We start from the raw sequence: 21,983 nt of genomic DNA on the forward strand, positions 1-21,983 counted from the left end.
GGATTTGAACTCAGGACCTTCGGAAGAGCAGTTGGGTGCTCTCACCCACTGAGCCATCTCACCAGCCCCCCTTCCTTCCTTTCTTTCATTCATTTATTCATTTATAAAAGAACTTTTATTTTAAAATCCCCAAGACTTCCACATATAGGAGGGGTCTTTAATTACTCCTTGGTTCTTTGCCATCAGTGTCCCAGTATAGAGGTAATAAAATGAGCATAGACTGTGTCCTGGCTAGTCTGGGCTATGTAAGGGCCATTTCATAATAAGAATATATGTACATATATTGATATTTATTTAGTATATACATAAAACAAAATAAGAACAAAGAGGATGAAACAAGAATGGAAATATATTTTTATACAGTTTCTTAATTTTTTCATCAACCAATAAAATTATTTTTCATGTAGGCTGTGATGTATTAAATTTACCTGTGATACTGGAGGAGAGCAGCCTTATAAGAGTTGGATGCAGGAGAGGGGTAGGAATGATGTAAACACAGCACTCATTTGTTAATATTGAAAACTTTAAAAAATTAAAAAGTTACATATACCAATAATTGTCCAAGTATTAAGCTTAGAGAGATATTTGTGTGGATTAAACTTCAGTGCCTACCCAATTCATGTTACAGTGCTAACTCCTAGTACCTAATTAGGAATAGGTGATAGGAATAGAAATAATGGCATTCTTAGGAAGTAACACCATGGTACCTGTGATCAGATTAGATGAAGTCATTTTTGAGTGTTTCCTGTCCTTATTAAAAGGTGAGAGGTGAAATTTGGAAGCAAACATACAGGTACATACGTACACACAAACATATGGTGGCGGGGAGGAAGAGAGAAAGAGAAAGAGAAGTGGGAGAAAGAGAACTTGGGTTGTGATTAAAGTGACAATCAACATGCTACTAATAGTGGAAAACAAGAAACAGCAAAGAATGCCTACCAAACCAGAAAGAAAGAAAATGTAAAAAGGCTTTTGATTCGGCTGTTGGCTTTGTGGCACTTTGTTATACACACTCCAGAAAAATACTATGAGCATCAATGAAGACAACCATCTGTTCCCCACACAAGAAAGAATAGAGAAAAAGCAAAACAACTCAAACCAAACAAAAGAACCTCACAGCTTGGGATGAGATGAACCCCCAAACACCTTAGAAGAAGGTTGAAACCCAAAGAAGCCCAATGATCAGAATAATTGGCTTGACTGTACATGAAACAACACACAGGTTAAAAGGCAGAAAGCATCACAATTTGTTTATTTACCTTTTTCCAGAAAATAGAAACATTCCCCATGAAATGAAAACATGGGTAAATCAACTTATCTGTATAAGAATATTCATTGTAAGCTGGTTAATAGCTTCTTTCCCTAGTGGGCAGGAAACCTGGGTTCATCCCCAGCAGCACATAAAATAGGTCTGGTGATAAACCCCTGTGTTCTCAGCACTCAATCAATGAGACAGGAGAGAAGGGAGTTCAAATATTATCTTTGGCTGTACAGAGCTTGACACCAAACTAGACTGCATGAGACTGTGTCATTAAAAAGTCTATTGCAGCTGGGTGTGGTGGCGCAAGCCTTTAATCCCAGCACTTAGGAGGCAGAGGCAGGCAAATTTCTGAGTTCGAAGCCAGCCTGTTCTACAGAGTGAGTTCCAGGACAGCCAGGGCTATACAGAGAAACCCTGTCTCCAAAAAACCAAAAACCAAAAAACAGAAAACAAAACAAAACAAAAAGTCTATTGCAAATTGATATTTTGGTAGTAGAAGAGAGCAAATCATGAATATTGATTCATAGGATAGAGGATATACAAAAATCTAATACATTTCAATGACAGAATTACCAATAGAAAGGAGGAGGAGAGCTGGGGGAGGAGTGCTTTATCACCAAATAGCCTTTCCAGACCAAGCTAACTTCAACATCAGTGCTTTAACTCTGATTCACTGATGGTTTTGTAAAGAAGACTAAAAGACACAGCTTAGTCACTCCACTTTTCAATAGACACTTACTCTTGGCTTTCATTTGTAGGAAGTTGCTCTTCCTCTCCCTGCTGTTTTGGTTGCCTGCTGAAATGAGTACATATCAAAAAACCTGCCATAGTGTATTGTCATGGCTCCAAAGGGAATGTCATTACTTAACGTGGCCAGATTACGGTAATCATGAGATTATGTCCTATGTGAGAGAAACAGACGTGGAGTAGAAGTGAAAATTCAAAGTCTATTTATAGGTTTGGAAACTCCATTTTAAATATAAACATTTTATTAATTCTTTGGGAATTCCATTCATGCACAAAGCTATTTTAATCACACCTATACCCTCTTCTCCCCATGATTTGATTGTATCCACTTCCTACTCCATAGCTCCTTGCAACTTTGTGTCCTCCTATTTGTGCTGTAGCTATACTTATAAGTGCGGGATCATCGGCAGTTTACCACAGACCACACTCTGAACTAGAACTGACTCTCCATCCCGGAGATGATGTGACCAGCTTTCTCATCTAAGGGTGGGGGTGCCTGTGCCTTTGTTCTGTATTGGAACTGTGACTTGCCTTGATCTTGTGCAGACAATCACAGCAGCAAAGTTCATGAGAGAAGTGGTCCCATATGTCCAGAAGACACCCTTTCAGTCTTCCCCGAGTTCTGGTTCTTCTCTTACAGTTCCTCTCCCACTGTGATAACTGAGCCATCAGAGAGGAGGGTAACACAGATGTTCTGTTTGGGGCTACAGTCCATCAAATACTCTAGAGCTTACTACCTTTAAAGACAAATATATTTATATATGGAAGGAAGGATTCTTATGTATTTAATCCAGAATCCAAGTGAGTAGCTTTGAAGAGTGAGAGAAGTAACTCGGCTCTTTTCTTTTTGTTGTTTTGAGGAAGAAAAGCCCAGTGAGTGTTTTTCTGGTTTGGCTAAATGGAAGTGAAATGCATTCCTTTCTGGGTCACTGAGTTAATCAGGTTAAGGGCTTGCTTTTTTCTTCTTTGCCATTCTTATCAGTTACTGATGTAATTTGCTTTAAGAAGGTTTGGGGTTTTGTTGTAAAACAGTCATTTTCTGTGATGTGTAATCATCTTGCAGGGGAAGCTAAGTGTTTAATAAGCTGCATCTCTATTCTCTAACCAGGGGAGAAAGAGCAAATTAGAACACACAACCTCATTACCCCCTTTAACTAAGGAATGAAGGAGGAAGATAAGAATCCCTTTAGTAGCTATTGTGTGCCAGGCACTATTGAGAACTTCACTTCACACACAGCAGTCAGTTCTTATCTAACATTGTCATCAAAATATTTGTCCAGTTTTTGGTGTGGTAAATTTATTTTATTTTCCCCCTTCTTTTTAAATTATGATATTTGATTATATATATATATGTATATATATATATATACATATATATATATATATATGAGAAACAGGGAGAGCTACAAAGGGGCAAATAAAAATTAGTAGGAGCAGAGGAGGGGTAGAAAGAATATAACTACAATACAGATATATTAAACTTCAAAAAATAAAATTTAAGGTTAAAAATGGCACAAGATCAGGGTGTAGGAGATGGATGTGAGAGGAGAGGAGTCATGACGAATATGATCAACCAGCATCCACTCTAATCCGAAGCTCATGTCCCCCCCCCTTTTTTTGAGACAAAGTAATTCTGTGTATCTCTGGCAGGTTTGGAACTCACTGTGTAGAACAGGCTGCTCTTGAACTCACAGAGACCTACCTACCCCAGTGTCTGCCCTCCCAATGTTTGATTTAAAGCCCAGTGCCACCACACCTGGCCTCTTTTATTTTTGGTAGTACTCTTTTCTAAAACTACAAGGAACAAAGATGGAAACATGTTATATGCATTCAAATCCAACCCATGGGGTTATTCTGTAGAGGTTATTAATTATAGACATATATATCTATAATTAATTAATCCTTAAAACCAGCAATAGATTTATCCCATTTAAAATTTTTGAACTGTAAGCTTTTTTTTTTCTTTTTCTTTCTTTTTCTCTTTTCCCATGTATGTGAGTACACTGTTGCTGTTTTCAGACACACAAGAAGAAGGCATCGAATCCCAGTACAGATGGTTGTGAGACACCATGTGGTGGCTGGGAGTTGAACTCAGGGAACTCTGGAAGAGTAGTCGGTGCTCTTAACTGCTAAGCCATCTCTCCAGCCCCTTTTTCTTTTTTTTTTTTTCTTTTTCTTTTTCTTTTTCTTTTTCTTTTCTTTCTTTCTTTCTTTTTTTATTTTTTATTTATTTATTTTTTTTATTCTTGAGTGTTTGCCTTTGACTTGTATGCCTTCAGGCACCAGGAAATCTGATTTTCCTTTGTAGTTTATTCTTTGCTTCTGGACATGTTTCATTTTCTTTGGATAGATTAATAGCATATTTATATACTTTTTTAGAATGGGTTAGATTTGTTTCCTCTTCAATGCTCTATGCTTTCATTCTTCTTGTGCGGAGAAAAATCACAAAAACTCTTCTGGCATAATTTCAATGATTGTTATCATTTTTATCCTTGTGGCTTCAGAGGTAAATCAACATTCCAATTTCTTTTTCATGAGTGAGAAAATAATTGGGTCGAATAAAAATTATATAACTAGTCAAAATAAGATAGAATCTGATTCTTGGCACTGCTGGTGGTTGTGTATTTCCTGTATCCTTGACGTAGCTACAAGATATTGATACACTATCCAACCGAAAATATGTAAGTAATTGTATATGAGTGTGCTAGAGTAGCCCCCCATTTTCTGATAATTGTGTTTTTTTCAGTGCTGAAGCCAGCTTAAAAAAAAGTACAAAACATGTAGAATGTAGAGGTAGAACTTAGGACAAATAAATCTACAAAGATAAATAACAACTTAATTTTGTATTAAAAGAGTTCTATAAAACATCTGTTAAGCAAGACTATAAAATGCAATAGGTTGACAAAACAAAATTCTTATTAACTGTTATCAAAACCAGGTGTGGTACATTTTGTTACTATGTGTAATAAATAAGTTTTTGAAACATTTAGCTGTGAAAATGGCATAAAGAAACAGAAAAAGAAACGGGAAAAAAATCCACGTTTGTAGAATGAGTTAGTGGGAGAGTAAGAGGGGTGGAAATTACATAAACACAATACTCATATATTAAATTCTTTCAAAATCAAAAGACATGGGTATTCCTGTCTCAGACTCTCAAAAAATCAGTAAAATATTATGCCAACAGTCATGTCTAATGAAAACACACATTTTCCCATTTTGTGTGCAGCCATATTATCAGTAAACTAGTCTTTGCTGAAGTTTCCCCATTGAGTAGTTTCTGTAATGACATATTACCAAAATTTCAAAACCGGATAGGTATTCATAAAGAAAGCCTTTATGGTTTTGTTGCTTTTTTGTATTTTTTATTTCAGGGTTTAACTTCCCCCATTTTAGTGTCATGGAGACCCGTGGGACTCACAAAATTGACTAGCAAATCTACCAAAATGAACACTAATAATTTGACGCCGTGCCTTAAAAACTTAAGAGGGCAATTTGACAATTATACGAGATGCAGCTGAGAAAGCCCGTGAGTACTTGGGACATGGAGTCCGGGGCTTTCTTCTCAATGGCTTCTGATGTCTGAGCAGCCCAGTAATGAAGCAAAAGTGGAAAATAAATAAATATCCAGTAATAACTGTGGCAGATTCACATGGCTAATTTATTATTCATATTCCGCTTTAATCCTTTATGTCCTTGAAAGGAAATTATTTTTTTCTTGTCATTTGAAAACATTGAGAGCAAAGGTCTCGCTTGCAAAGGCAGTTTCTGAATGAGAAGAGGATAAAAATTTCATCAAATCATTAACTGTCCATTAGAATACAGAAATGATTTTTATATCATATTGTGAGGATATTTATAAGCCCTACACAGAGCAAATGGAATAAAAATGGATAAATGTGACTTTGAATACAAACCATTAGTATTTTCTTCCCCCGAATGACTAAAATATCACAAAATATATTGGGTCTTTTCTGTTAAGCTATCACAAAATTGCTAATATTTCTGATTTTTTTAAGTTAAATTTGGGACCATTTGTAGCATACAAGACCCTTATTTATCAGCTGCAGTATCGGACAGTGGTAAAATGCTTTTGATATTTGTAATCAGAACTCCTAATAGCAGGAGCCCTGTATCTTGGACTGGGAGAGTATAACCTATTTCTTGAGACTTTAATAATGTTCAAATGGGGTCTAACTGATATCCTGGTATCTTACCCACTCTTCAAGGTAGGCACATATCCAGAAGTGATGGACAGTACAACTTGAACTAAATGTTATTTTTGTAGACTTTTGGTGAGATATTGTTTTCTTTGGGCATACTTTGTCTTATTCATTTGTGTTTGTATGTACACATGTGCCTGTGTGTGTTTGTGTGTGCATAAAGAAATTGATACAAGTATCGTTCTAAGTAGGGTTGATGACCTTGAAAGGAGAAGAAACTGATCTTTCACTCTGCCGAGATAAAGGGAGAATTCTGGGTGGAATGAGATTGGCCCATCCAAGGCCACATCAGCTATAATTATAGAATTCAATTCTTTGAAAATTGTATTTGTTAATGTGTCTATGGCGTGTGTGTGTGTGTGTGTGTGTGAGTGTGTGTTGCATCTAGTGGTTTGGGTATGTAGACCAAAGGACAACATTTGAGGATTAGCTCTTGCCTTCACTCCTGTGGGGTATGAGGATCTAACACTACGGACTTTGTAGCATTCTCTTTCTTTTATGTTCTATGCCATTCTAACGCATGGCTGAAAACACACAGTCATGCCATCTGATACACTCTAAAGAAAACCTAGTAGTTAATTGTTGTATATCTAGGTATACAGAAAGAATAGCAAGGTGACAGTGATTTTAAAATGTAGCTATTGGGTGGACATGGTTGGCAGATGGTTAATACCAGCATTTGGAAGGCAGAGGCAGGAGAATCTCTGTGAGTTGGAGGCCAGCATAATCTAGATAATGAACTATAGGACAAATTGAGAGTTGCCATCTCAAAATTAAAATAAAAAGTAAAAGATAAAAAGAAGAAAAAAGGAAAAAGAAATTATTCCTTTGCATGCTTTTCTTTTTTATTTTAATTTTGTTATTAATCATTTTATTCATTTACATTTCAAATGATATCCCCCTTCCCAGTTACCCCTCCACCAATCCCCCATCTCATTGCTCTTCCCCTCCCTCCTCTTGGCCTCTATTAGGGTGCTCCTCCACCCATTCACCCACTCCCAACTCACCCCTCTAGCATCTCCCTACTCTGGGGCATCAAGTCTCCCTCCCCTCCCATTGATAAGGCCCTCCTCTGCTACCTGTGTATCTGGAGAAGACCATCTGTATACTTCTTTTCTAAATTAGCCCAGACCCCTTCCTTTCTTCTGTTTGGTCTCCCAACTTCCATCCTCCCGTCTCCTCCTATTCTTCCCCCTGCTCCTATTCCTTCTCCTGGCCCTCTTCTTCCTCCTGTTCCTCTTCCTTCTCCCCCTCCTTTATATCTTGCTGTCAGCAATGCTATTTCTGCAGCTATCCGCTCATGAGCACATACTGTGTGATTTTTCTGTCCATTCATACAGTAAGCTAGAAAACGCAGGAACTCTCTGTGTTCTGGAGATGAGTAGTTTGGGGCCCAGAGGAGAGTAAAGAACTCTGATATCTGATGCCTGATAACTGACAATGACCTGTGATGCGTTCTCAAATTTGCCTCATTTTAAACCTGATTTTCTTACCTTATGCAATGCAGCTTCACAATCTTTGTGTAATTCAAAAAACCATATGTGTGAAAGATACCATTTTAGGAGCAGCAGTGAGTATAATCTTATAGTCTTCATTAGCAAATTCTCTGTGGTTTTGCTTGGTAGTAAAATGCTTACTTGAGCATATTCATAAGTCATACCAATGCTGACAACAAATAAAATGAATAAAACTAAGAAAAATTCCTGAAAAATAAAAAAGATTATTTCACATTTGTAGAATATTAACCTAAACATTGAATTGGCTTTGTGCAAATGTCTGTCGTTTTCATTCATTATTTTGGATAAGACTGCTCTGGTAATCAATAGCAGCCAAGAGCTTTGCCTTTCTCTACACTGGAAAATTTATTTTTAAAAGAACCCACTGATTTCTGTGTGCTCAATACAATGTTAAATTGTGATATAAGATGACAAATTCAACATAAATATGAGTGTTGTTTTAAAGCAAAATTGACTGTATTCCTATTAGCATAGAAGTCTTGGGTGTAGATTTGCCTTAGTCATGTTATACTACTAAGATGTGATCCCTGAAGCAACTAATTTAATAAATAGAGATGGGTTCTTTAACTCATAGTCTTGGAAATTCAAATTCAAAACTGGGCAGCCACACCGCTTTGGGCATCTGGTGAATGTATTAGAGTAAGTGGTTTCATCGTGAGCTAGAATTCTAAGAGTGACTGAGAACTCTCTCCTGTCTAAATCCCTTGTGTATTTCACTGTGCTGTCTTTTACATGGTTGCTGGGAATCTCAAGCTTAGGTTGTCTACACAGGCCCCATAGTTTGAAATTTCAAGGAAACACCTAATGCTCTTTCTTAGCATCGCTAAGGGTTCAGATGTATCTTGACTGTTTTATTCATTAATGTTCGAAAGGAACAACCCTTGCATCCTTGTCAGTGTTAAACTCTGGGTTGGTGACTACCTGGTGTCTCTTGCATATTTGTCCACTGGCTCTTGAAATAATGCATTCAACGATAACTTTATTGCAAAAGGGAATTCCTAGGGATAATAATTTTTCATTCAGTAGCTCACTATGTAGATTTTATAAATGTTTTTTCATGGTTCCTTCTGATGTTATTTCTTATAACTGTATAAAATGTATTTAAAATATGATATGGTACATTAGTATATTGTTTCTATGTGAGATTAACCTTACACATGACCATTTACTTAATGAAATTTTCAATTAGAGAACATTTTTTTTGGTGGATGTATATTGATGGTCCATGACTGATATTCCTTTTCATTGTGGCATTCATTAAACCTGCAACATTCTTGACCCATTTTTAGCTTTTGGAAACTAACCACAGTAGTAAGTTATTTGATTCCTAGGTAATATACAAGGCAATACAAGCACACCTATCAGATTCATTTATTTTTTTACTTTAAAGAATACTAGTATGTTTTATTTCATTTTTTAAATTCACTTTACATCCCTATTGATGCCCTGCTTCCCGGTACCCTCTTCCATAGTTGCTCAACCCACCCTACCTCTCCATCTCTTCTGAGAGAGTGGAAGACCCTCTTTTGTATCCCCAACCCTGGCACATCAAGCCTCTGAAGGGCGAGTGCTTCCTCTTTCACTCAGACAAGACAAGGCCGCCTTAGGGTGACAGATTCCACAGACAAGTAACAGCTTTAGGGATAGGCCCCCTTCCTGTTGTTCAGGACCCACATGAAGACCAAGTTGCACATCTGCTACATGTGTGCATGGGGTGGGGGGAAGGTGGGGGTGGGTGGGTGTATCATATGATATGGTGTATCATACCAGCTCTGCTAAACTGAAATCTAGTTGATTTTCATACACTTAATCTGGCTCTTTTGTGCCAGAAAAGCACGGCATTGTAGATCAGAAGGGACTGAAATAATGAGTCTGCTCATTTTTTCTACTTCCTGCTCCAGCATTTGTCATCATACTTGCTAATTATTCATGTTCAATTCAGCATTTGGGATGCCCATTTGGACATTTAAGCTGCAGAAATATATCCCCTACAATGAATGTTCTATCTATTTCATTTATACATTTCAAAGGTGGCATGTCATTTACTGGCAGTCTCTCCATACCTGCTTCCCTTCCTGAAATATGAGATACACCCTTCAGGGTGAATACACTTGCCAAGTGTTCACCATATTTAGATTTCTTATTTGTAACCTGTTGATAACTTCTTTTTCATATCTCTATCTCTTTTGTCATTGGGGATTTATTCTAACAGAAAAACTATGAATGTGGCTTTCCCCCAAACTGATGCATGTATCACTTCATAATGAGACTGTAAGAAATGCTACAGGAGGAAACAACCACCTTCTGTAATTCAAGGGAATGTCTGTCAGCTCTGTAACACACACACCCAAGTTCTGTGTCTCTTAAAGCCCATGATTATGGTGATGATGATGGTGTGTGTGTATACACATATATGGATATACATATTCTGTAGGTAATTATGTGTTCAAAGTTTTAAATTTGTTACTAATTGATGGTAAATGAAACCAATATTTATCAAATGAGGTGGGCACTATACTGATATATTTATGGCTCTCTGTGGAGTCTGAGTCTTTTAAAATGAAGTGGGAAAGTCTTATTTAACATTAAAAGCTAAGAATCAAGGTTGTCCCTTTTAAAACTGTAAGACATAACTCTGGGATCATTTTTCATATCAGATGGACAGAGAAATTAAAGATTTCATTATTCATTTATAATATTTCTATTTCTAGAAAGACAAACACTAATTATCTAAACACATGCATATTGAATTAGAAGCAAAAACAAGTTTGAGAAGTATCTGCTGGAAAACTGAAGAATGGATAGCCTAGATCTTCTGATTAACATCTCAGATTTATTTTAATATCTGAATATCTTAGGGATTGCAATGAAAATGGAAGAATGAGGTTTCATACAGGAACCAGCAGTGCTGTCTGCTGCTATAGTAATGCAGGGAGAGCATTGCAGAGGATCTGCACTTGTTAAGGGACACTGGAAGTTTAGCAGATCTCTACAGACCTCCTGATCCATGATTTATATTGAGATAACATCATTTCTAAAACATATTTCCCTTCTTTATGCCACGTAATTGTATTGTGAAGATTATTAGCACATTGAATATTACCAACACATGTTCGTGAGGAAGGTCCTCAGTGTTCCCTGCCTGTCTTCTATTCTCTCTCTCTCATTCTGATTTTTTTTAAATAATAGTTACCACGTAACTCTGACTATCTTGGAACTTCCTCTTTATGTAGACCATAAAAACTGTGAACTCACAGGCAACCTCCTACTTCTGCTTCCTGAGTGCTGCTGTTTTGAACGGACTGAAATAGCATATACATTATCCCTTAGAAATTTCACCAAACTGATCGACATCCATTCCATAGCAATCAGTTTTGGTGTCAATTCTTACAACAAACCCACTCCAAAATGTCTTATTCTCAACTGATAACATGTATTAGACACTAGGACTACTGTGAGAAAGTGCTGTGAACTAGGCTTAAAACAACAAACAGTTTCTCTTTCTGTAGGAACAGAAGAGTTAAGGTGCCAGACTTGTCCTGCTATCTTCAAAGGACTTAGGGAAGTGTCATCATTACTAGGCTGGCAGCTGCTTCATTCCATGTTTGCTTCCATCACTGCCTGCCATTCTCCATGTGTAGATTTGTCCAGGCATCTTCTTCTTAAAGGGATTCATTCATATGATCTTAATTTGTTTGGAACTACAACTAACCTGTTACAAAACAAGGTAGCATTCTGAGGTCTCAAGGACTAGTAATACATGTCCTTTGGAGGAGTCAGCTAAACACTTAGCAATGACTATTGTGTTTATGTATATTTTCATATCACCTGTGCATGTGTATATGTATGTATGCCCATTCTTGTTCACAATCAAATATATACAAAAATTCAGGTCATCTTATTTTTTTCTTTCCATATATATTTTTTTCAAGATCTTTCTATATTTTAAGCTCCTACACATACCTGTCTAATATATGTTTCTTTTTTGTTTTCAACTACATATGGGTAGTCATTCAACATATGTTGATTAAATGTAAAAATCTTTGTTTACTACTAAAATGAAATCTGTGATATCAAAGATTACAAGGGCTGACTATGATACATAATATCTCATACTATGAATTTTTGTATTCATTCAGGATTATAAAGAAAGAAAATTGAAATACTGTGAATTGGGAATAAAGAGAATTTAGTTCTTTTCCCATGGTCCCTATTGTTTCATAGCCTTGGGGAAATTACTTAATTTCTTCAGGCTTTCTATAACACATAAATGGAAGACATTATAACTTACAGATTCACTTTCAAATATTTATGTTTTGCATTTTCCATTCTAGAACCTCCAGAGACTTAATGTCATCAGAAAATCCAGGGTACATGTGAAGACTCTGGTCTGCCATGCTAGCAAGTTCAAGTTTTATTTTGAAAATTAAAAAAATGGAGCAGGATGAACATGAAGGGAATGTGAAAATTGGAGCTGTAGTCAAAGCTGACTGAGTAGGCACATGCTGGGGCGTGGGGGCACTCCCAGCATGGGGAGTTGACTTCATGGTGTAAGGAAGGGAAGAGGAGGAGGAGGAGGAGGGAGTTGTGGTGCAGGAATTGGTACCAGAGACACTATATGATGCTATAGATGCTGGGATGTGGCATCTTGTCAAGATAAGTTGTTTGCCTTTCTCCACAACATAGTGTGTATTAACTTCACTTTGGAGAAGTACAGCAAAAGTTTAGTAGTTTGCACAGTTGTCACATTTTGAGTGTATCTTTTGATTCAAAACATTTTCTTAATGTGAAGCATACACACACACACACACACACACACACACACACATATATAATACTTCCTTTGACAATACCTACTTATAATCCATTATCTTAGCATCAAAGAGAGAACACATGTATTCCTACCATTTTCTATCTGTAAGGAGGTCTTCTACAAAGACAGAAATAATACAGTTGTTTAAAAATGGAGATGTCTTTGAATTCAGCATAACTCCCTGTACATAACCATTTCTTCTTATTATTCAAAGTTAACCAAGAGAATTTTAATTAAAACTCTTCGCAAAAAAATTTTATTGACATGACAGTCAGGTGAAAAGGAGAAAAGTGAATTTTCCTAAAGCTTGTAGCTACTTTCTGCTTCAGTGTATTTCTACCTTGAACCCAAGTAACCAGAGGTCAACATCCAAAATGTAAATTTAGAATGCTTTATTAAAGTATCTATAAAGTTATTTAAAATAAAATTCCTAATTAAATACTTATCAGATTAAATTTTTGGATCAATCATTTGTATGCTTCATTATCATTTACTTGCTATTAGTTTAAGTAGTAAATATAGTATATCTTAAACTCTATCATTTACAAGTTATCTATACCCTTTGGAATGTGTATTGTGTTACCTATTGCCTTTAAGCATCAAAATAACCATAATTTATACATTTATACATGTCAGAATATGATATCACAGATTTAATATGTTGGTTTTTTTTTCACAAAATACAGTTCATTTAAATGATTAAATAATTGGAACATCAATTTTGAAAATATTGCAGGCCTGCATCTACCTCAAATATTCTCCTAATTAAGCAACATAACTCAATGGATAGTAAGGTCTACTTAGGAATTTATAAACACATTTGACTTGTAATGTTTGGATGTTAATTATCAGGAAGTTTTTGTTGCTTTTAATTAAACAATTCACAAAAAAGGGAACAAAATGGCTGGAGAAATGGCTCAGTCAATAGGGGTTGGTCGTGTAAGCATGAGATTCTGAGTCTGGATCCCTGAGAGCTTTGAAAAAAGTCAGACATGGGGGCACTGCTGTCATCCTGGGCTTAGTGCTGCTAAGAGGCAGAGACAGGTCCAGAAACTCATGGGCTAGCTAGGCTCTTCTGAAGGATGCAGTTCCAGGGCAGGGAAATACCCTGTCTCCAGAAAAAGTGGAAAAGACTGGTACCTGAGGTTTTCTTTGACCTCTACATACATGTCAAGCATACATATGCCTGAACCTCTCCACGGGAACACACACACACATACACACACACACACATTTTTAAAATACAGTAGAAACTATTCATACCAAATAGCGTGATTATATAGGCTTTTTTATTCTTCTTGGTTGGCTCCCAGAACTTAACTAAAGGACCCTATTGCTGAACTCCTCAAACACTTTAGGCACGGGAATTGGAGGAATCACGCCAGAATTGAGGTGGAAGGGTCCTCCCTGAGGATTACCCCACATCGTACATAAAGGAGTTATGCAAGCTGCCAAGGCAAAAGGAGAAAGCCTTCAATAGTGCTACCTAGCTGTAATGCTTACAAACCACAACAATGACCAGCATAGCAACATATTCCCAAGGGTACAGTAGAGATGCCCATATCTTAGGAGCAACCAACAGTTGTCTAATTAGACTTTCAGCCTGTTCAGTATGAGGAAATCTATTCCTGGTGCTATCAACCTAGGCAACTAAATGTACCTGGTAAGATTCTGGAGTCTAGCAGAAAGCCTACCACTGCCACTTTCCTAAGTCAGCATAATTTCTATCTGCACTCTAAATACTGGTCCTAATACCCATAAATAAGAGTAGTTCTCACTCCTTGTCAAAGTGGCTGATTTTTGTAAAAGAAACAGAATATTTCAGAAACCTACAACTGTTCAAATGCAGAGAACAATGGACTGAGTTTGCCCAGCGTGACTTGATACATATACAACACAATCCCTCAACCTAAGGACAAGGGAACATTGCAGAACAGAGGTGAAAGTATTCTAAGAGCCAGAGGACAAGGATGTCTGAACACATTGACATTATACCAGATACTGTAAGTGACTGGCACCTACAAATTTTATATAGAAATGAAATTAATACTTGAAATAAATATATTTGTCTCTTTAGGTACAAAAAATATATTTTTTAAAGCTATGGAGGAATCTTACAGAAAAATATGACTTATAAAAAAAGTACCATTGCATCAATTCTAGGAAAATTTTAAAGAACTAACTTGTATCACATATGAAGTAGACAATTCAGAGAAATATCATTCTTTTAAGAAATTAAATATGATTTCCACTGAACATGAGATGATGAGAGCAGGTGCTCCTTATTGGAAGAAGAAACTTGAGAGTGGAGTTTTATTTCTTGCTGCATTATTTCTGTGTTTCCATCATCTTCTTCTTGGTTACAAGATCCTCAATTGGTCTGATATATCATATATATATATATATATATATATATATATATATATATATATCAGTATATCAGTATATCTTGTAAGCTATAATATCTTAGAGAGAACAGTTACTCCTGTGGCTCTAATATGGTATACAATCAGTATGTGGATATCATTCCCAAATGAGGTTATTTTACCAATGGATATGTTGACAGGACCTAGTCATCACCTCTTTGGGCCACTCTTCTTAGGAAAGTGGTCTGCTGAGTGGCCTATGATTAAAATTTCCTTCTTATTAAAATGAGGCATAGCAGAAGATTTTATTTTAATATTGTATATTATCATCTTGAGTAACCTGGGTTATGCAGTATACTATGTAGGACTATAAGAGCCAGGGTGTAAAACTATCACTTGGGGCACAGTAAGCTCTTCAGTCGCTATACAACTAAAGGCGATTTCACTAATGGCCAATGGATCACCAGGGAGGAATAGGGTCCTCTGAGCCTCTCTCTTATCCATAACTGTCTTTTGAGAGACTCAGTCTTGTGCAAACATAATGCAGATGAGTAAAAAGCTGTGAGTTCAGTATTACCTTGTCATGACCAAACGACAGAGATTCACAGCCCTTCTCTCAGCCATTCTGCCCTTTTATATTTTGTTTCCTCTTTTACTATATTTCCTGAGACTTAATGCGGTGATACATGTATTCTTGTTTGGAGTTAGTATTCAACTGTGTCTCATTCATAGCACTTACCGAGCAGCCATAAGTTTCTACATTCATAGCTTTTCTCTGCAAGACTATGTGTCTTCGATCAAGGCTGAAAACAACACTTGATATAAACAAAAATAAAGAAGTCTTCGTTATATATGTATTTTTTAATTATGTTTGAGTCATTTTTTCATAATCTTAAATATATGTATATATACATACATATACATATGCACACATATATATGTATATACATATACACATACGTATATACATATACATACACACACACACACATATATATATATAGGAGGGGGAGGCAGAGGATATGTTCATATAAATTCCAGTGCCTAAGGAGTCCAGGAGCATCATATCTTGCACTTAAGATTTCCAGGCTGATGTGAGCCACCCAACATGGTGCTGGAAACCAACCTCATGTCTCATGGAAAAAAGCAAGTCCTCTTGACTGCTGAGCCATCCCTTCATTCTTCTCCAATTGTTTTTAATAACATTCAAGCGTATATAAACATCTGTGCCCTTTTCACTTTAATCTGTTTTTAGCTCTTTATTAAGCATCAGTATATAAAAGCTAAAGAAATTTTCCTTCGTGGACCATGAAATTTCTTTTGCAGGTTTTCATAACTCATAATTTAACATACAATACAAATTAAATGTTTAATATATTATTCTCAAGGTATTATTCTGTCTCTATTTGGCTTCTTGTTTATAAGTGTAAGTTTGGAAATACCAAAATATTTTTCCCGAGTAAATGACTCTACAAAACCCTTCCTCGTAGGCCAAGATTGCTCTAGAGAACATTTCTGTAGCTGGGAGAATGAAGGGATGTTTTTAATCACTCTCACGAAATACCATGAAGATTGTCTGCGATTTAAGGACAAAACAATAAGCTAGCACAAGGCATCCCAGATAATAGACTCAGCAGTTACCATCTTTCTTAATTAACACTTGGGAATGGGGCATGCCACTCGCTTAGGAAAAATATATATATATACACACTTATCGTTTAGTCCAGATTTTCTGAATATATTATTAACATACTATATAGTATAGAGGCATTATACAATGTAGAAGTGTTATGTGAAATAAGTTAGCATACAATATAATATATGAGGATTTTAGGGAATATATGTTAATATTCTATGTAGTATAGTTGGTTTTCTGGATGCTTGCCCCTTCACATTTAGGGAAAAGCAGGATCAGTGTTCACTGTACTTGAAGATAATGAATTCAAGTAGACATTTCAATTTGTTTGACTCACTCTCCATGCAAGCAAAGGAGATTCAGGTTCCAAATGATTCCATATGTAGATGGTAATAAAGTGAGGCAAATTCAATTCCATTTATCTTTAATTGAAAACATTCTTAACTCTAGCCAGCCACTGTTATAGATTTCCAAGATGGAAAGATTATGGCTTAGATGTCACCATTACACTTCATACACCGTTAAAGGATGGCAATTGTTTTCTAAATAATGTGTGTGTGGCTTTGTTCATTTTAAAGCCCAATTCCAGGGCTCTAAGCCCGTGAATCTTACAGAAATAGCTCGGAATGGAGGCTGCCTATGTCTGAGGTACGGTCGAAAAAGACAGATCCTGATCAAAGGATGTGCAATTTTAGAAATACAGGATGCAGGTATGCTGGAGATCAAGTTTACAGAATGGTGGTCTCAGTTAACATGTTCTGAAGTTTGCAGCGAGAGTAGATCACCCTTTCTACAAACAAAGAAGAACGTGACTCCATTAGATGATCAGTTAGCTTGGTATGCTGTATGAGAGAGTCTTTATGATTTGCACATATATTAAAAGGTCACAGCGTATATCTTAACTGTATGCAATTTCATTAGTTCATAAGCTGGCACAATGAGATCAACTAAATGTAACACAATATAGGATATATGTGAACAATTCTAAGTTCAGCTTACTAGAAGAAAGGCTTTTGACAAAAAATCTTAGATTTACCCTAGAATATTTAAAGGAGAGTAGTTTTCATGTAATAAAGGACTTGGCGGGTACTTGGAAGGGTTGGGTTTTTGTTTTTGTTTTTGTTTTTGTTTTTGCTTTTCTGCACGACATGGCTTTGTATTTATGTATATGCTATTACATATACATTTGTGCTTCGCTGTTTTTCCTTAATAGGTAGTTATATCTCTTTCTTCTCTCCAAAGTCTCCCATGTACCCGATCTGCTCCCTCTCAGATTCATGACCTTTCTGCTTAGCTGTGATTGTCACATACATACACACAAAAACTTGTATACAGATGCAACCTGCTGAGTCTGTTTGGTATTGGCTGTGTATGTATGATTTCCGAGCTGGCATCCATTGATGGCGGTTTTATGGGTGGTACTCCATACCTTTATGTGACAATATTTTCTGCTGTTCTACCCTCAAACCAAAGAATTTCTATGTTGATTGCTGTCACATTGGTAGTTTCTTTCACACGTGCCCATTTACCTGAACTCAATCCTGTCTCAAAACTACTGACTCATGGCAATGATAATAACACTGACAGAAACAACAACCATAACTATACGTACTTTGTTTTTATAATAGGTTCACCAACCCTGTGATATAATAAAATAACAAACCTTATTGATATATTTGTTAAAACTCCAGGTTTTTAGGAATTTTAGGTGGTTTACTGCTAATTATTTTTATTCATTCTCCTGGTCCTCTGGTCTTACGTCTCTTCCCATGCCTTGTCTGTGAAATATATCATGGGTATTCTGAGGTTTAGGCTAATATCAAATTATCAGTGAATACATACCATGAGTGTCCTTTTGGGTCTGGGTTACCTAACTCAGGATGTTATTTTCTAGTTCCATCCATTTGCCTGCAAAGTTTGTGAAGTCATCATTTGTAATAGCTGGATACTATTCCATGGTGTAGATGTACCACAAAAATACTCAATAAAATTCTCGCAAACTGAATCCAAGAACACATCAAAAACGATCATTCACCATGATCAAGTAAGCTTCATCCCAGAGATGCAAGAATGGTTCAATATATGGAAATCCGTCAACATAATCCACTATATAAACAAACTCAAAGGAAAAAAAATCACATGATCATCTCATTAGATGCTGAAAACATCCTTTCAAAATATACAACACTCCTTAATGTTAAAAGGCTTGGAAAAATCGGGAATTCGAGGCATGTACTTAAACGTAATAAAAACAGTATAGAGTCTGGAGAGAAGACTCAGTGGTTAAGAGCACTAATTGCTCTTCCATAGGACCAGAGTTCAATTCCCAGCAACCACATGGTGGCTCACAACCATCTGTACTGGAATCCAACTCCCTCTTCTGGTGTGTCTGAACACAGCAACATTGTACTTATATACATAAAATTTTAAAAAGAGTAATATACAAACAAAACAAAACAACAACAGCCGTCAAATTAAGCAGAGAGAAACTTGAAGCAATCCCACAAAAATCAGGGACCAGACATTGCTGCCCACTCCCTACTTATTCAATATTGTACTCGAAGTTCTAGCTATAGCTATTAGACAACAAAAGGACATTTTGGTGGATTTTTAATGACTTTTTTTTTTTAAAGAATTCTACCTGACATTTATCAGTGTCATCTTACAATGACATTAATGTTACTGTAGAGGTGATATTCACACAAGCTATCTAATGAAATCAAGACTGTAAATAATGTCGATATAAATAATCCCTCAAGTATTTCATGATTAGAATGTTTTCATTTCATTAGTGGATTAAGGTGTATTTGAACACATTATTGCAGTATTTTTATTCTTTGTTGTTAATCTAAAATATTTATAGTATAATATTTAAAGAATATTAGAAATAATTTTAATTTGTATTTATATTAAAAACAACATTGGCAACATCTAAATTTCTCACATATGAAGATTGGATTTTATTTCTCCCTTCACTTATAGTAAATTAGGATGACTTTACTTATGATTTTAAAATTATTATAAAAATATGAATTATTCAAAAGCTTTTGACTTAGTAGCTGAGATACTAGCCGAAAACTAAGAGGGAAGATATCCTTCCATGTTGATTTCCAAATCTAGCATGTCTTCAAAATATTTAAACACCTAGTACTATGATCATGGTGTGTTTTATACAAAGATTATAATGTGCCTTAGATAAAGAGAACATTCCATAGGTTTCAACATGCTTGCCTTCCTTTGACATTCAGAACACTGTGAGCTAAAATAGCAAGTTTTTCTAAGAGTAGAAATTATAAAGTAGTTCTGTTTTACCTAAGACAGAGTGCGTATATCATCACGTGGGATTTTTAGATGTTGTGACTCTTCACATATACTGTCTCATTACATACAAGCTCAACTAAGAAATACATGAAGTAATAACTAAAATTGTCAGTGAAGACTTTAAATTTTCTTTAGTGCAGATAATTAATCTACATATAATTTATATAATATGTAAACCTTATTTTGGTTTACTCCAAATATCCTGTAATCATGTGGTACATATTCTGTGGTGGGACTCTCTTTGTAATAGGAAAGCAGTGTTGTTGTTCATTAGTATACTTCTTGGTACTGCATTGCTCTGTATGTTACATGAGACTCATGATTATCTTGATATTAAGATACAGCAGCTGGTCAAGAAAGCAGATGCTACATCTATAGTGGAGAACATTAGAACTTGTTAACTCTTGGGGTTAAATGCTGGGCTAATTATGGTCTTTTCTTTGTTTTGTTTTATTTTTTGTTTTACTTGAATTAGTCTCATGTTAAGACATTTTTTTTTTTACTCTAAATCAAACTGAGTCTTGTGTCTGCTACTTCATATATATGCCCAGGTCCTGGTTGTCTTCTGAGACATGGGTTGCACCAGGGAATGAAGCCTTCAAGAAAGTGATAGTAAAACCTAGCCCTAATGTAAGGCTAAATTTGTTTTCCATATCTTAAATGAATAAGCTAGAACATAAAACATGCCAGTGTTATGTGTTTGGGAAACCATTAACCATAGCTTACTGTGTAGTATGGACTGAGGCCACTATGAGCTAGATACTTTTTCAGAGGTGATTGAATTTAATTATATGTATTTTTTTCCCTCAAGGATACATCAGCCCACATTGGTTTAATGTAATACTATAAAAGTGACCAAGAGAGTATGTCTGTTGTAATAGTAATATGTTTTCATTCTCTTCAAAAATATAAAGCTCCTGTTTTGAAGTACATAATACTGACAAATGGCATGTAATCTGTTAGGTTGGTGTCATTAGTAGATGGAATGTCAAAACATGGGTAGTCATGTCTTTAAAAGGGTGGTTACTTATGCAGTTAATATCAACTGTGCAGAATAAACATATTTCTCTATGTGATAAGTTTTAGACAGTTACATTTCTTTTTGTGCATGCCTGTGCTCACATGTGTTCGGGACACATCCCATGATGCAAAGGAATTTGCTTTCACCTTTTACCTGATGAGTGTTGGGGATTAAAATCAACTCATCAGGCTTGATTGGCATCATACAACTTAGCCACCTGAACCATCTCATTGACCCTTAAATGCTAAGTTTTTACTGAATTTTTAAGCATGGATAAAGGCTTTAAGGGTAACTTTTCACTCATTTAATGTGAATTTTTATCACAATCATTAAGTTTATTTTACAACTAAGGAAATATTGAGTTATATTCTGTTAAGTATCATTTTTGAAATGGGAGGATGTCTTTCCTCATAAATAATCCCGCCAAGTATTCACATTGTTAGTGTCCTAGGGATGACATTGTATCGCTTCAGTAATCTTTAAATTCTACTTCGAAATTATGCTCTATTCAAGCAAATATAACTTACTATGAGGAAAACAAACAGATGGAAGTTTATGTTTTATTTTCTGAAGCACACTTCAGATCCCCCTTTAATAAGTCTGAAGTCCTAAGTCAGCAAACTTTCTTTAGTTTTATGTAACTGGAAGGCAAAATAACATCAGTGTTGGTATTCATGATGATTTAAGCTTACATGAATTTACTATTTCTTTCTTTTGATTTCAGATGCAATAACAGAACCCAGTGTGCAGTGGTGGCAGGTCCTGATGTATTTCCAGACCCATGTCCGGGAACATATAAATACCTTGAAGTGCAGTATGAATGTGTCCCTTATAGTATGTATATTCCTATACTTTTTAAAAAAAATATATTACTCGTTAATTTGCATGTATTATCTGTGATGACATAAAAGTATCACGTAAATATAAAGAAGGTGACAGATGTGACATTTACAGGTCTAGATCCCCTCCTTCATTGCTTGTCCCTACTGCATCTAATTTCGATACTGCATAATTTTGATGATAATGTACATGAATGTCTGTGGTAACAATGCTTTTAATGCAAGAACATGCAATGCCTAAA

At 35.8% G+C, this 21,983-nt stretch overlaps 1 protein-coding gene across 23 annotated transcripts in view; it reads left to right on the forward strand.

Annotated features, from left to right (window-relative positions):
- The window catches only part of Adgrl3 (adhesion G protein-coupled receptor L3), a 762,557-nt gene that overhangs the window by 403,460 nt on the left and 337,114 nt on the right, over positions 1-21,983 (forward strand). For all 23 annotated transcript variants that reach the window (XM_029477382.1, XM_029477372.1, XM_029477362.1 and 20 more), the window contains one exon: positions 21,627-21,736. In XM_029477382.1, coding sequence (XP_029333242.1) covers positions 21,627-21,736 — 110 coding nt within the window. The remainder of the gene's footprint in view (positions 1-21,626; positions 21,737-21,983) is intronic.

Source organism: Mus caroli, chromosome 5 (assembly GCF_900094665.2).
Source record: "Mus caroli chromosome 5, CAROLI_EIJ_v1.1, whole genome shotgun sequence".
Lineage (NCBI taxonomy): Eukaryota > Metazoa > Chordata > Mammalia > Rodentia > Muridae > Mus > Mus caroli.